Raw genomic sequence first — 15722 nt, 5'->3', positions numbered from 1 at the left:
AGACGTTGCTCCTGAGACCTTCCCGCCACCCTCTCGTCTCACCTCGGCCCCCTTTCTCTTCCCCCTGCAGGTGTTCCATGAGCAGGGCATCCTCTTCGGCTACCGACATCCACAGAGTTCCGCCATGGCCTGTCTCCTCAGCCTTTTCCAAATGACCAATGAGACCCTCAACATCTGGACGCACTTGCTGCCCTTCTGGTACCTCCCAGCCCCCTGGACCAGCTGCTCACTCAGAGCCTGGGGACTGGGGCTTCTTTAAACACAGCTGGGGTGGAGAGAGCTGAGATTCCGTGATGGGATTTGGGGGACTCCCCCGTGGTGCTGGGAGGCGTGGCGGTCTGCTGCTGGGGTGAGCTCTAGGACCCAGATTGTGGTAGGATTGGAGGGGCTCCTGGAAGTTCCCTGGTCTTTCCCTGCTCCCCTGCTTCGGGTCCTGACTTGAGAGGATTGTCTTATGCGGTCTTGGAGGCTTTCTGGGTCTTTTGGAAGCCCTGGCTAAAATTCCCTAGCTTCGGCAAGTCACTTAACCTCTCTGGGCTTCGCATTTTCCCACATGCAGAGCAGGTTAGCCTGCGCCTTTCCTGGGCTTGCCCTGAGGATTAGGGGAGGAGGCATTGGAAAAGGCATCGGGCACGGAGCTGTGGGTGCCTGGGGCCACAGCAGCTGTGAGGCATTTGGTCAGGCAGCACTGAAACGGAGCCAGCCAAGGGGACGCTCCGGCACGTGCACACGCATGAATGGGAGCTGCCAGGAAGGTGAGGAGGGACCTGGCTGAGAAAGGTGGGGACCGAAGACCAGCTGCACATACCTGGTGCCTGTGCGTAGCGAGTGAAGGGTGGAGATGGGGTCATAGTATACGAGAGCTGGAAGGACCCTGGGAGCCATGCGGGCCACCAGCCGACTCAGGCCACCCCTGGCTGACACAGATGCGGCCCAGAGAAAGGAGTGACTTGCTTACATCCCCTGGCAAGTTCTGGCACAGGTTGGTCTCTGGACTCCCCCTCCCAATCATATTGAGAAGCCGAGAGAGTAGGAAGGACCCCAGGGTGTGCTGCAGGCAGAGAGAGGGGCCCGAGGACGGGGTCCTGCCTGGCCAGCAGTTAGAGACAGACCCAGGGCAAAATGCAGGGGAAGGCTGCTTGGTGCCAGAAACGTCGCCAGTGGAGAAGAGGGAGAGCTCAGGCTTGGGGTGGGATAGGACCACCTGTAAAGAAGCCCTAGCGCCTGCAGACTGGTCGGGGTGGCAGCAAGATCTGCTCACGGAGGCTGCTCGTTGTTTTAAATTTAAGTCAACTGGACGCACTTGCTGCCCTTCTGGTACCTCCCAGAAGGGTAAAAAGTCTAAATGATAATAAATGATAACATTGCAGAAGGGAGTAGAGTCGGCGTCTTCCCCCGGCCCCTCTGCGTCCTCTCTGGGGCCGCCGGGGTGACCTGCTGCTCGTGCATCCTCCCAGAACGCTTTTCTAGAGACTCGAGCATCTGTGACATGTGTGTACACCCAGCACCTGGTTCTTTCCTCCCTTGCTTTTCCCTCAGAGGTCTCTTGTCTGACCTTCACAGAAGCCTCTCTGGCTTTTGAGCGGTGTCCCATTTTCTGGATGAACCACAGGTGACTTAAGCTATTTTGAAGTTTGTGCCAGCCTGACCATCCCTGTTTGCGGGGCTTGAGTTGCTGTGCGCAGATCCCGTTGTAGCTGTTTTACAGCTGAGACGTGCTGGCAGGGGCCGCCCCACTGGGCATGACGCCCCTGTACTGCCAGGCCCTGAGAGTGCAACAAAGAGCAGCAAGGAGGGCTTGGGAGAGCCGGAGAAAGATGCCCCAGGGAAGCGGGACTCGGGCGTAATCTCGAGATAAAAGGGTACATTCTGAAAAACAGATAGCTGAAGCTTGATTTCTGCTGGGACAGGAGGGAAGAGATCACAAATGTAGCCAGAGAAGTTAGCGATGTTCTTGGGGTTCCTGCGTGAAAAGCTTTCCGTCCCTTCCCTGGGAGAGTTTGTGGGCAAGGGGCCTGGCTCTCTAGTAGAGGTTTGTGGAAGCGGGCAGCTCTCTAAGCAAGAACCCCACGCATGGGTTGTAGGTTAGGCAGATCTGACACAGAACTGTGCAGTGTCTCCATGTAGAGAAGGGTCTGGAGGCCTAGGCTTAGCCGAGACTCAGCCGTGGGACCAGGCCCCTCAGAAAAGAGATGGTGAGATTAGTGGAGGAATAGCATGGAAGAGGGGGGGGGAAATCGTCCTGTTGTCTTCCAGACTTTCCAGACCCCACAGAGGGGACTGCTTCTCTTTGAGGTGCCTTCCTGTGAGGGGAACTTGGACCAATCACAGGGATGATGACAAGGCCGAATTTGGATCCCATGAGGAATGGTTGAACGCACCGAGGTTTTTTCATGTGAAGCTCAGAGAGGTGTGAGGGATCATGAAGACAGCCTTGAGATATCTGATGGGTCTGTTTTCTGTTGCGCTGATGGGGAGACCTAGGGCTGATCCAATGGAGAGAGATTCCAGGGAGACAGATGGAGGTTCAGTGAAACTTTGCAACACTCAGAGCTGCCTCAAGAGAGGGTGAGCTCCCCGTCCCTGGAAGCATGCAAGCTGAAGCTGGAGGGTCACCTGGGCAAGATGCTGTAAAAGGGATCTGTCACCACACGCAGGGGGAGGGGACTGGACCATTGCCCATCCTGCATATTTCCAACCAAAAAGGACCCCACTCACCCTTCCTCGCTCGTGGCATGTCACCAAAGCGAGACCTGTAGGAGCCGGTCATCCAGGGAAAGGGAAGGCAGCTTAGGTCAGCTGAGGACTGTAAGAAGGGCCCCTGTCTCGGAGGTTGAGGGTGTCCCCCTGTGTTCCAGGTTCTTCATGTGGAGGTTCGTGAGCACCCTGCGTGTGACGGACGTCCTGAATGACAGCTACTCCTGGCCTCTGCTCGTGTACATGGGCGCCAGCTGTGTGTACCCCCTCGCATCCAGCTGTGCACACACCTTCAGCTCCATGTCCAGGAACGCCCGGCACATCTGCTACTTCCTGGACTACGGCGCCGTCAACCTCTTCAGCCTGGGTACGTCAGGCCCTGCTCTTGTCTCCTCTTCCCTGGGACTGAACCCCCTGCATCTTCCCCTGGGAGCTGGGGTCACTGTGAGGCTCTGGTGGGCTTCCGGAAGAGTCACCGCAATGCCAGTGCCCCTGCCCGGCTGCCTGATGAGTGTTTTATAAGAAACTTGTCCAAAGGCCTTCTGGCAAATATTTAACAACTGGCTCTCTGTGGACAAAAGTCCCGGTCCGTGGTGTTGGCAGGTTTGCTGTGGTGTAAATACTCCTGCCACGGCCGGCTTCAGGCCGACAGCATCACTGAGCACAGGGCTGGGGAGAGATGCATGGCAGGTCCCCATTACGTAGCAATTCCTCTGTACAGATACAGCGGGTGCATTGACTGAACAGTTGTTGCTCTTGTTAATATGACGGATAGCATTGTAAGTTTATGTCATTCAATTTTTTTTTATAAATTTTATATATGTATGTATGTATGTATGTATTGGCTGCGTCAGGTCTTCCTTGCTGTGTGCAGGCTTTCTCTACTTGCGGTGAGCGGGGGTTACTCTTCGTTGTGGTGCACAGGCTTCTCATTGCAGTGGCTTCTTTTGTAGCGGAGCATGCGCTCCAGGCGTGCGGGCTTCAGTAGTTGTGGCACGCGGGCTCAGTAGTTGTGGCCCGTGGGCTCTAGAGCGCAGGCTCAGTAGTTGTGGTGCACGGGCTTAGTTGCTCTGCGGCGTGTGAGATCTTCCCGGACCAGGGCTCGAACCCGTGTCCCCTGCATTGGCAGGCGGGTTCTCAAGCGCTGCGCCATCAGGGAAGCCCTGTCATTCAATTTTTAATGATGGCTGTGTTTAACAATTGGCTTGCGAGTTCTCTGACACTAACAATCTGCTGTCACAGGCCAGGGTGAGCCAACTCCTCTCATCAGTGCCGGTCTCTGTTGTGCCCCGCAGAGAAGGGGGTGGTCACAGACCCCATCGGTCTGGAGGCTTGTAGGGGTTAGAGCTGCAGGGATAGAGTGAGGGGAGGTGGTGGGTTGACACCCTCTCCTCCTGTCTCCTCTCCTCTCCCCCAGTTGTGGGCATCCCAGCTCTAGCCGCTTCCTCCCACCTGGTCCTGCTCCAGGTGTGAAAGCAAAGTCACCGTCTTCCCTTTGCCCAAGAGGGTGTGTGAGGAACCTACCTCCAGCCTGTTCTCCCGCCCCTCTCCCTCTCTCTTCACTAGTAACACACACGTGCATACATACACACCAACACACATACGTAGACAAACACAGACACACACGCACACACACACACGAGTCTCTACCTGCTCACCAGTCCTCCGTGCTCTGCTGCCCAGTCCCCACCCTTCACTAAAACTCTGGTTGCCGAGGCCCCAGCCTCCTCCTGCCTCACAGGTCCGCGCAGGCCCCGTGGGCTCTCTCTCCAGCCTTCGATGCAGGGGCACCCCCGTGCTCCTCAAACCTCGCCCGCTTCCTCTGGCCCCTGTTACATCACTCCCTCCTAGTTTTCCTCCCACCCATTCACACGCTCATCCTGCTTGGCCAGTTCCCCTTCCTCCGTCCCCCCATGGGTGCACAAGCTGGGAGTCCATTCTGGTGCGTCTGCTCTTCCATGGTCAGGCTCCCTGGGAGATCTCCTCTGCTCCCACACCATCCCCCAACACCTCTGGGGGACACCCCCAAACCCCATCTCTAGTAAACTGCTCACCCAAGCTCCACACCGCATCCAGCCCTGGAACAGAGACTGTCTACATCCTCCCCGCACCCCCTTGCATGTACTCCCCTTCGAGTCAGAAATCTGTGAATAATCAAGTTCCCCCTCCCTCTCACTCGCCACCCACCCCGCTTCACCATCCTGTCTAATCGGTTGGCAAACTCAGTTGAGTCTCTCCTGCATACTTTTCAAATCGGCCGTGCCCCCGTCGGCTTGACTCAGTCCCTCACGCCTCTCCCCTGGGCTTCACCCAGCTGCCCTGCGGGCTTTCCTCCAGGCCTTCTGACCATGGCACTCCTCCCACTTAAACTTTTCCAGGTTCCCAGTTACCTGGGATGAAGTCCAAACTCCTTAACCCGGCAGCTTCCATCGCCCTCGATCGCCTGCCCCAGACTCATTTATGATAAGGGCAAGCGTTTCGGAGGCATCACGGCAGGCTCGATGCCGAGCACCCGACCCACATCCCACATCACGAAGGGGTGGCCTAACGCGGGGCTTAGCGGCCTAACTGCACCCCCCCCCAATACTTATATGCTCTTAGGCAAGATACAGTTGGCATAGTATGTTCCTCATGGGAGTGTTATAAAGATTAAATGGCTTTTGTAAGTGAAGTGTGTCCGACAGTGCCTGACACTTCGTAAGCAACAGAAGGTAGCGGTTACCACGATTACCTAGTTAACCCTGACAGCAGGTCCCTGAGGTGGGGACCATCATTATACCCATGCTACAGGTGAGAACGCTAAAGGGAAGTTACCCGGGTCACGCAGCTTGTAAATGACAGAGCCGGGGCCTGGGAGCCTCAGGGCCCCTGCCTGTGGCTTCCTCCAAGTCCCCGGGCCTGGATCCACCTCCGTGGAGCTCTGTCTGATTCCTTCATTTCTGCTCCGCACTGGGAACAACTCCCTGAGGACAGCCATGCTGGCTTTCCAGTCCGTAGCCCAGAGCCAGACATGGGGGTGTTCAGTAAACCTGGAAGGAAGGTCTGGTCAGTTGAGAGAGCCTGTGGGATCCACCTGGGACTCCCTGGTCTGCAGCCATCTCTCCTCCTCCCCGACCCCGTGGAAACCCTCAATCCCTGGAGGGTGGCGTTTGCTCAGCTTCCTCCCCGATGTCCAGCTGTTCCCCTCCCTCTTGGACCTCCCGCGCGCTTGCACTAGGCTTTGACCATCTTAATCCCCTGCTCAAAAACGTTCGGTGGGCCCCCTATTGCCTGAAAGGGGACGTTCACTTTCCTCAGTCTGGCATCCCAAGGTGTCTCCTGGTCCTGCTCCCTGGAAAGCCGTCTCTGCCCTCAGGCACCCGTAAGAATCCCCCATCTTCCAAGGTCAGCCGCTTGACTGCATGCGTGCCCATCCTGGACGTCCACCTCACCCTGGAACCCGCCTGGAGGCACTCACCAGTTTCCCTTTCCACTGCGCTTTTTGGCAGGGACTGAGTCTCCTTCGCTCTTATATCACCCGTGGAGCTTGGCCCCAGCCAATATCCCCAGAGCAGATGCATCCTGGTCCCCATGGGAGCTTCCCCATGGTATCAGGCTGAGGCAAGAATCTGTGCCCCTGGAGGCAGTTCCAGCTGAAATCTCACAGGTAGCCTGCAGGAGTGGGGAGCGTTGTACCAGGAGTAGTGATTCTTGGCCCTTTCTGCCTGTATGACCCTGGACACATCCCTGGGCTTCACTAGATTTCATCAGTCACATGGGATCAAAGGCAGAGGTTGAACCTGCATGGCCTGAGGTTGAGGTCAGCCTTGAACTAGCATTCCAGGGTTCTTTGTTTTTGGATAACAGGTGTCCTTAGGCCTGATCTTAGGCTCTGGGCTGACAGGCCTGCAGCTGCCTCTCTCAAAAGGGACCTCAGCAGGTGAGGGTGTCTGGAGAGGCCATCTGGTCCAGGCTCCTGGACACATCCATCCCCTTTGAAAAGGACAGTGATCTCCCCTGTTCTTTCAAACAGAAGCTGCAGCAGACAGGTCTCTAAAAGGTCCTTCAGTAACCCTTCTCTCACAGACTCCAAAACCTAAAACGAAACAAAATGCTGAGGCTATCATCTCACGCCCAGCCTCTCAGCTGGCCAGTCCCCCAGCCCGCTGATATGACACACCTCGCCTCAGCAAGGGCCCTCCCTCATCCCACCCTCCCCTCCCCTGCAGCCTTGATCGTTCCACAGGGGACACCCATTTCATCAGGCAGGTGAGATGTGCACACTCAGAGCAAAGCTGAGCACACTGGGGTGTCACCGTGGACCATAGTTAAAAGCAGGGACTGTTGCTGAACTGCCTGCGTTTGAAGCTTGGCTTTGCTGCTTTCTAGCTGTGTGCCCCTGGGAGGCTTACTAAACCTCTCTGTGCCTCCATTTCCTCATCTGTAAAATGAGGATAAGTGCAGGATTGACGTCAGAGGGGGGTTGTAAAGTTTATGTGAGTTAATGCATGTCAAGCCCTTGGAGCAGCGCTGGGCTCACAGAACATTCTCATGCTGGGGGGGTGATGCGTGATGGCATAAGCAAGGGGGGAGCGGCAGGACTGCTCATGGTCTGTGGGGATGATGGGGGGCTCAGCCAGATGTGGGAGGGGTTGGTCTTCCCAAGGAGTCCGGACAGTGCTGAGTCCTGGCTTATTGCCCAAGGCTGGTTTTTCTTCCCAGGCTCGGCCATTGCCTACTCTGCCTATGTGTTCCCGGACGCGCTGGTGAACACCGTCTTCCACGACTACTACGTGGCCCTGGCTGTGCTGAACACCATCATTAGCACCGGCCTCTCCTGCTATTCCAGGTACCCGGCTGCTCTGTCTCAGATGGGATGGGGTTGGGGGCGGCACAGAGCACGCAGCTCCCTGGACTGTTGGAGGGGACAGTGGAAAAGATGCTTGGGAACCTGGGACTCAGTTCCAGATGGACTTCCAGTGGCCGGGCAGGACCAGCTTCACAGGCACACGCCTGTGCAGGCGCTCAGGGCCCTGTGATCGACAAGGCTCCACACTTGGTTTAATTCCCTGCTGTTGTTGTTTCGAAACACTTAATGAGTTTTGAACAAGGGGGTCTCCCTACTTTCCTTCTGCTCTGGGCTCTACAAGTTATGTAGCTTGTCCTGTTGCTGAACAAGTCACTTACCCTCCTTGAACCTCAGTTTGCTCATCTATAAAATGGGGTCAAGGGAGTTCCCTGGCGGTCCAGTGGTTAGGACTTGGTGTTTTCAGTGCTGTGGCCCAGGGTCAGTCCCTGGTTGGGGAACTAAGATCCTGCAAGCTGCGTGGCGTGGCCAAAAAAAAAAAAAAGTGGGGTCAACACAGCTACCTTGTGAGACGGATGTAAGGATTATAGGTAATGTATCCAGAACACCTAACACAAGCCTGGCCCATAGGAGGTGCCCCATAAGTGGGCCATCTGCTAATAGGGACAGAGGGGGCCGGCTTCTTGATAGAGGCACACCTCGGAGATACTGCAGGTTCGGTTCCAGACAACCGCAGTAAAGCCAACATCACAATAGGGCAAGTCACACAAACTTTTTCGTTTCCCAGTGCATATAAAAGTTATATTTACACTACAGCCTATTACGTGTGCAATAGCATTATGTCTAAAGAAACAATGTGCACACCTTTATTAAAAAATACCTTATTGGGCTTCCCTGGTGGCACGGTGGTTGAGAGTCTGCCTGCCGATGCAGGGGACACGGGTTCGTGCCCCGGTCCGGGAAGATCCCACATGCCGCGGAGCGGCTGGGCCCGTGAGCCATGGCTGCTGAGCCTGCGCGTCCGGAGCCCGTGCTCCGCAACGGGAGAGGCCACAACAGTGAGAGGCCCGTGTACCGCAAAAAAACAAAAAAATGAAAAACTTTATTGCTAAAAATGCTATCATCTGACAACACAGTGTTGCCACAAACCTTCAATTTGCAAAAACCACAATAAAGCAAAGCTCAATAAAACAAGATATGCCTGTCTGTGTGGTGGGTGATAGATGATATTCAAATGTCCAACACGTCCCCGGGGAAGACCGGTGGCCATGAGTCATGCCCAGCTCACTGGCTCTTATTCCTTCTATTATTTTCCTTCCACTCAAGGAAGCTCATTGGAGTACGAGTACAAGAGGCATTTTTTAGGATAACTACTCTAGTTTATTCAGCTCTTGGTATAAAACTGAACTACCCAAAATTACTTGGGAAACCTCTGGAATGGTGGTGTTGGGGTAACATCCCTGTGTAGATGGTGCTGGGAGCTGGAGGCCTTTCATGGTGGGTTAGGAAGAGCGCCAAGGAAGGCTGGCGGTCACCCCTGGCCATCTGTCCCCCTACCCGCGACTCCACTGAGCCAGTCTGAGTCTTCCGAATAGACTGCTGCTGGCCTCATAGAATTCGTATTCCTGGCAGCCGCCACCTCTTCCCTCCCCAGGAGAAAACAGGGACGGAGAGGTATCTTCTGCAACTTCCCCGCAATGATTTTGGCTCCAGCTTTCTCTGGGTGACACTTTGGTTTTGTGGGATCCAGAGGTAGGCAAGTTCCCCAAACCTGACAGGTTGGTTTTCTTTAAAAACCAAAGGATAGAGCCTTAAACAGCATCGGGGATGCTTGTCCCAACTTGCCTTCCACTTACCTGTGCTGAGGCAGGTGGTGGGAAGCACAGAGCTGCTTGCCATGGGGGTGAGTCTCATTTCCAGGCTCAATGTCAAGACTGGGCTTTGTGTTGCTTCGTCCCTGGGGTGGGAGAGGGGGGTAAGCTCCCCCTTCCCTCTTCCTGGAAATCAGAGCGCCCCTCCAGCTGTGAGGAGATAGGGTCTGCCCAGAGGGTAGAAAACTGAATCAGACATCATGGGGTTATTATTTCCTTCTCCCCCAATTCCTCAAGGGCTCTGGCGATTAAAAGCTCTTTCTGAAGCGCAACCTCTGTGCCAGGGCAGAGCTGTGAGGGCTGCCACGGGTAGGGGAGAGGAGGAGATCGGGTCCCTGCCTCGGGTGAGACAAGGCGTAACATACATAGAAAAGTAACACTGATGCTAAAAACAGCCCAAGAGAGATGAAGCGTGGCCTGGAGGCACAGTGTCTGGATGTGAGGGCTCACCGACAGGCCTGGGCCAAAGACACACCTGGATCAGGTCCTTGGACGAGCCACTGTCCTGCCTGCTTAGCTTCTGCAGGGCTGTGTGGCTCTGCTGTTGCGAACTTAGGATCAGAGGGAGGCGAGCACTGCGGACGGGTGGGGCAGGTGGGCTTCGTGGGTGGAAGAAACAGTCCCACCATCCATGATCCAGGACTGCTTTCCCATGAACTCCCAATGCCAATTCTTGGAACTTTTTTTTTTTTTTAATCTTCCTGAATCCCCTGTAAGCCATGAGGGTATATTGTTTTCTTCTAGCCAGGAGTCCTCCCTGATTGTTCGGGTACAATGAATGGGTCTTTTTTGGTTTCTTTTTAATTTATTAATTTTGGCTGCGTTGGATCTTCGTTGCTGCGCACGGGCTTTCTCTAGTTGCGGTGAGCGGGGGCTACTCTTTGTTGCGGTGCGCAGGCTTCTCATTGCGGTGGCTTCTCTTGTTGTGGAGCTCGGGCTCTAGGCCTGCGGGCTTCAGTAGTTGTGGCTCATGGGTTCAGTAGCTACAGCATGCGGGCCCTAGAGAGTGTGGGCTTCAGTAGTTGTGGTGTGCAGGCTCAGTAGTAGTGGCTCGCGGGCTCTAGCGCGCAGGCTCAGTAGTTGTGACGCATGGGCTTAGTTGCTCCGCGGCATGTGGGATCTTCCCGGGCCAGGGCTCGAACCCGTGTCCCCTGCATTGGCAGGCGGATTCTTAACCACTGCGCCACCAGGGAAGTCCCTGAATGGGTCTTTTGGATGTGACATGCCTGGCACCTTTAGACAAAGTTGTTTAGCAGGGCACGTTGCCCAGGAATCTCTTGAATGTCCATTTGGGGCTTCTCCCTTGTCAATGAAATGGATTATTTCTGTTTATGGGGCACATCTGTGGCTGTTTCATCCATCCATCTATCCATCCATCTACCTACCTATCCATCTTCCCACCCATCCATCCATCTACCCACCCACCCACCCATTCATCCATCCACCCGTTCATCATCCATCCATCCACCCTTCCATCCAGCTACCCACCCATCCATCCATCTACCCAGCCATCTATTCATCCAGCCATCCACTTATTCATTTATCCACCCATCCACCCACCCATCCATCCATCCATCCATCTATCTATCCACCCACCCATTCATGCATCAATCTACCCACCCAACCACCCATCCTTCCATCAATGCATCCAACCAACCACTCAACATTCCTTAAATGCCTGCCATGCTCCAAGTGTCATGTTAAGACCTGGGAGGACAGGGATGAGTGAGGCTCAGTCCTCGTCCTCAGAGAGTGCCCCATGCAGTATGAGAAGCAGACTGCAAACCGTCAAAAAGTCCAGATAGAGTCATCATTTCCTTTAAAGGCCAGAGGAAAAGGCTTTCAGTGTGTAGCATTACAGGGTATAACGTAAGCAAATAATGATAATACAAAATGCTTGGATTCCCAGGCTTCTGTGAAGTGGCCTTAGGAATGAGTGTCGAGGAAGGTCAAACACTTTAGCTGGAGAGGAGGGAAGGGCCTTTTGGACAGAGCCAACAGCCTGGACAAGGGCGAGGGCCTGGAGAGGATGGGATGGCATTGGGAGGCAACAAGGAGCTTCAGAGTTGCCAGAGCCTGTGGGGCTGGAAGCGGGGAGAGAAGCTAGAGGGGGGCTAGAGAGAGGCGGGGGAAATGGAAGCACCTCGTGTGTCCTACAGAGGACTGGCCCTGTCCTCGTGAAGGACAGTCAACTTCCTAGGAAGACAATTCTGTGGGCTCAGCTCCCGTGCCCTGCGGGGCTTAAGTGGGAGCTTGGGGGACAGAAAGGGAGAGAGGGGCAAACGCCACATGCTGAGAGTGAAGGATAGAGTGGGATGTCCCCCCGTGGGCCCGTCCGGCCTCCTTCGCATCTTGTCCGCTCTCCTTTCCGTGTGTCCGTGGATCCCTGCCCGTCCCCTTTGTTTTCATTCTCTGTCTTTGTCTTCAGTGTCTGAGGAGTGAGGAAGGGGACTCGTGTGTGCGGAGAGGCTCTGGCCCTGATTAACTTCAAGAGAAGCAGGTGGAGGAGGGCGAGGGCCGTCTGGGGTCCCGATTTCACAGACTTGCTGTGCTGCCTCTGGCCAATCACGGCCTTTAAACAGGGGGCATCTAAGAAGATGTCCCCTGGGTTCCTTGTGGTGTGGGCATTCTATGATGCCCGCTTCAGCGCCTTTTCCAAGCTTTCTCTGCTTGCCTTCTTCCCTATCCCCCAAGCCCACGTCTGCCTCCCCTCTCCCGCTCTATCCGTCCGTGGTATGGCCGGGAGTGGCTGAGAACCACCTCCTTCCCTGAGCAGCAGACCGTGGAGCTCAGGAGTCATGCTTTAGTTATCCACATGCTTCCCAGAGTAGCATGGTCCTACTGGCGTTCATTCCCTTACGATACATGTCCATTAGGTAAAGTCCACCCAGGGAGACGGGGACTCCCCCAACTGGTCTCTCGATCCTTATCATGGAATTCAGTTCAAAGGAACACGTTCCAGAAAACCGCTTTCTTGTTCTGCAGCATTCGAAGGGGGCAATGACAGAACGGGTGACCTCTCTGTGGCTCTCGGAGCGAGGTGAGGGTGACAGAGACCCTGCCTGCTCATACCCGCCGACAGCCCGAAAGCCCAGGAAGGCACCACCACTCTCTCAGGAATGTTAGTTACACAGTGTTTGCTGTTCACCACGAGTCACTGTACGCACTTTTCTGTTCATCCATTCAAAGCATCCAACCGTTGGACACATACTTGCTCAGTGAAATGCCTTGTGGTCGGTGCTGTGAGGGAGAGATGAATTTTCACCCTTGGTGGTTAGTGAGCTGTGCTGTGAGAGCCTTGCCGTGGCAGTGCTGTCGTGGCAGCTCAGAGAGGCATGGGGCAGGCCTGGGAGGGGGTTTGGAGGTCAGAGCTGGAGACAGGAGGCTTAGCAGACAGTGGTTCTCGGATACATCTGGAGGTCAGAGGGCTCAGTCAGATGACAGGGTGCTGCTAGGGCCAGGGGCCAGCACGTGGAAATGTCCACATTCCTGCTATGTCACCCACACAACAACCAAACTACCGTAACACCCGCCCCCAACACACATACACACACACCTCCGCAACAGTATGATGTTTCCAAAGGCCCACTTCTTTCAAGCACGAGTTCCAGAATTCACCTGCAAATCTTTCCAGCTTTGTTGCAACAAGAATTTATCAGGTTTCAGAATAGACTGGTATTGTATCAACCCTCTCTTGCTGGAGGCTTCTCCCCAAATCCAGTGTTTCCTGCCCACCTGGTTCTAGGCAGAGGCCTGGCTCCCTGACTCCCAGCTCTGGGGTGCGGGGGTTGCCTTACCAGGCGAGGCTTTGGAGACTTTGTGGTGTGGGGTGCTTTGGAGGATGCTGTGGCGACACCCTGTGGCCTGATTTGGAATTGCATCTTGGTAGTGGGAGCCGCCCCCCGCCCCCCCCACACACACACTCCGCCTCTGTGGCTGCTGGCCCTTCTGCCTCTTATTCTTTGTTGCTGTCTCTCGTCTGTTCTGCTTTTTCTCCTTTTTCCCTCTGTAGACTCGGCTTTGCAGCTGGAGAGGCTGGTTCGTTTGCCCTTGGGGAAGTACTTTATCAGGCCGGGCGAAATGTCTCAAGTTGCAGGAAATCCATGGTTTGGGGGATGGCCCTCGTCAGCCAGAGCCAGCCTTCTTCCTGTGTAAGTGGCCGCAGAAAGAGCGTGCTTTAATAGCGAGTCTCTTTGCACCCAGAGGTGATAGGCGGTGGCAGTGCATGGGGAGGGAGGGAGTGGGCTTGCCGTGGTTGGACAGGGTCTGCCAGCGTGGACTGAGAAAGCCATCGAGATGGGCCCTGGTTCCTGGGGCAGCGGGAGTGTGTTCCGATTGCCTCCTGGGGCAGAGGGGTGTCTGTAAGGTAAGGACAGAGGCTGGGTAGTGGTCAGATGCCTGCTCTCCCTGCATGAGGGGAGAAGGTGGGAAGCCAGCCAGATGGCCCTGGCTGTAAATCCTAGCTTTGCCTCTTATTAGCTCCTGTGATTTTAGGCAAATCACGCAGAACTCATCTGGTCCCTCCTGTTCCTATTTTCTGGTACGACGTAGCTAGAGGATGGGGACAGGATGGCTCCTACAACACACGTTCTTTTTAAAAGCTGCCATTTCGTGAGTGTCACTCTGTGGTGTGCACAGCTGTAAGCTCTTTGCGAGCATCATTTTATCAAACCCTTGCAACAATCCCTTGCAGGGATTCTGTTGTTGTCCCTATGTTACACATGAGGATTTGGGGGCACACAAGGGTTACATCACCTGCTGGATGACATGGTCACAAAGGGCGGGGACAGGATCAGACTCAGGGTGTCTGCCAGATCGTGACCCTGTGCAGCCTCACCAATCCCGGGGTTTGTGGTTCCTTCCAAGGCTGGGGTTCTGTTCTGGGGGACGATGAATTGAGGTCCCTTATTTCTTCTCCTCCTTCTTGAACTTCTCTTCCATCTCTGCCCAGTGTCCACAGGGTCAGGAAAGAAGGAGGGACATGCCCATGGGCTGGAGCAAAGTTGGAGCTGATCTCTGGAGGTTATGGGGCTTCTCGGGGTCCACGGTGGCCGCCTCTTACCCAGAACAGGGATCCCCAGGCTGGGCTGCCCTGAGAGCTGGACGGCACACAGCAGCCTGGCGATGTCATGTCCTCAGACACGATTCTGAGCTGGACGCTGGGGATGAAGAGCTGAGCAGACCCAGCTCTGCCCTCGAGGAGAGTTCCCCGACAACTCAGGAGGCAGATGTGGGTGTCTCTGCCATTTTCCGCACCAAAGGATGTGGGCACAGTGGGGCTTGTAGTCAGGTGACTGCACTGGCTCGTAGGGGACGTAAATAACCTGGAGGGGGAGATGGGCCTGGGCTGCAGGGTCAGCAGTCTATGTTTGGTGGAGAAGGGGCAGGCCAGTGGGCTGGGACGGGGTATCTGGGGAGCAGAGGTGAAGAGCAGTGGTGGGACATAGACTCCATCCCCGCTGGAGAGTGCGATGAGGGGCAGAACTGTCGACGGGGGGCTGAGATAGCCCCAGTGCCTCCCTCATCTTACGGGCTGCACTAGAACAGCTACTCCACGAGCCTCGGCGCCCAGGCTCTGCACACCACCCTTGGGGGTCCTCTGGCCTCGCAGACCTGTGGGCACCAAGGGAGGATCCATCCCCCGAAATACGCTGTGCTGCTAAAGTGGGTACCAGCCCTGCCTCCCGGCCCAGCCCGGGCGTGTGAGCTCTCCCTCGCCCGAGCCCCAGTTCAGGGCTGTGGTTTCATGTGGAGCCTCTCTTTATCCCTCCCCTTCCAGTATCCAGCCTGCCATCTGTGCTGCCCGGCTCCGCACACCCTCAGCTGCTGCCCCCTCTTCAGGCTGGGCCCAAGCCAGCTGAGGCCCCATCGTGTTCCATCCAGGAGGAGCTGCCTGTCTTTGCCACAGTCAGCACCACTCATTTTAATGCTGGCTTCATCTGTCTTGGAACCGGAGGCAGGTGGGGGTGATGATGAAAGAGAGAAGGAAGGACCATGCTTATTCAGTTTCCCCAGCCCAGTATCCCTGTGTGTGGTATTAAATATTCCAGAAATCTCTTAAGTACTTAAACACCTAATTGTACCCAGGGCTTCTGCAGGGTAATCAGCTGGCGCCTCTGACTAATTAAGCATCGCAACCTTCGCAGAGGTGCTCGCCCCAGGAGCCTCTCAGGATGCTGGGAGACAGTTGCCCCCTCCCCGCCCACCCTGAGCTCTTTCCACATCTGAGACTGAGCCGTTCCCATCAGGGTGGGAGAAGTGGAGAGCGCTGGGGGAGAAGCTGCTGGCCATAGGAGGAGCTTGTGCAAAAATGCTTGTCCTTCATGGGTTACTCGCCCTTGGTTATTCTTAATGTGCATGTGTGTGTT

The 15722-nt window shown here is 55.4% G+C and overlaps 1 protein-coding gene across 5 annotated transcripts in view; it reads left to right on the top strand.

Annotated features, from left to right (window-relative positions):
* The window catches only part of PAQR5 (progestin and adipoQ receptor family member 5), a 90309-nt gene that overhangs the window by 64053 nt on the left and 10534 nt on the right, over positions 1 to 15722 (top strand). For all 5 annotated transcript variants that reach the window (XM_004276242.3, XM_049706963.1, XM_049706960.1 and 2 more), the window contains 3 exons: positions 71 to 198; positions 2859 to 3064; positions 7399 to 7525. In XM_004276242.3, coding sequence (XP_004276290.1) covers positions 71 to 198; positions 2859 to 3064; positions 7399 to 7525 — 461 coding nt within the window. The remainder of the gene's footprint in view (positions 1 to 70; positions 199 to 2858; positions 3065 to 7398; positions 7526 to 15722) is intronic.

This window comes from Orcinus orca, chromosome 2 (genome assembly GCF_937001465.1).
Source record: "Orcinus orca chromosome 2, mOrcOrc1.1, whole genome shotgun sequence".
Lineage (NCBI taxonomy): Eukaryota > Metazoa > Chordata > Mammalia > Artiodactyla > Delphinidae > Orcinus > Orcinus orca.
Note: the sequence above shows the minus strand (reverse complement) of the source record. Positions and strands in the feature narration are given on the sequence as shown.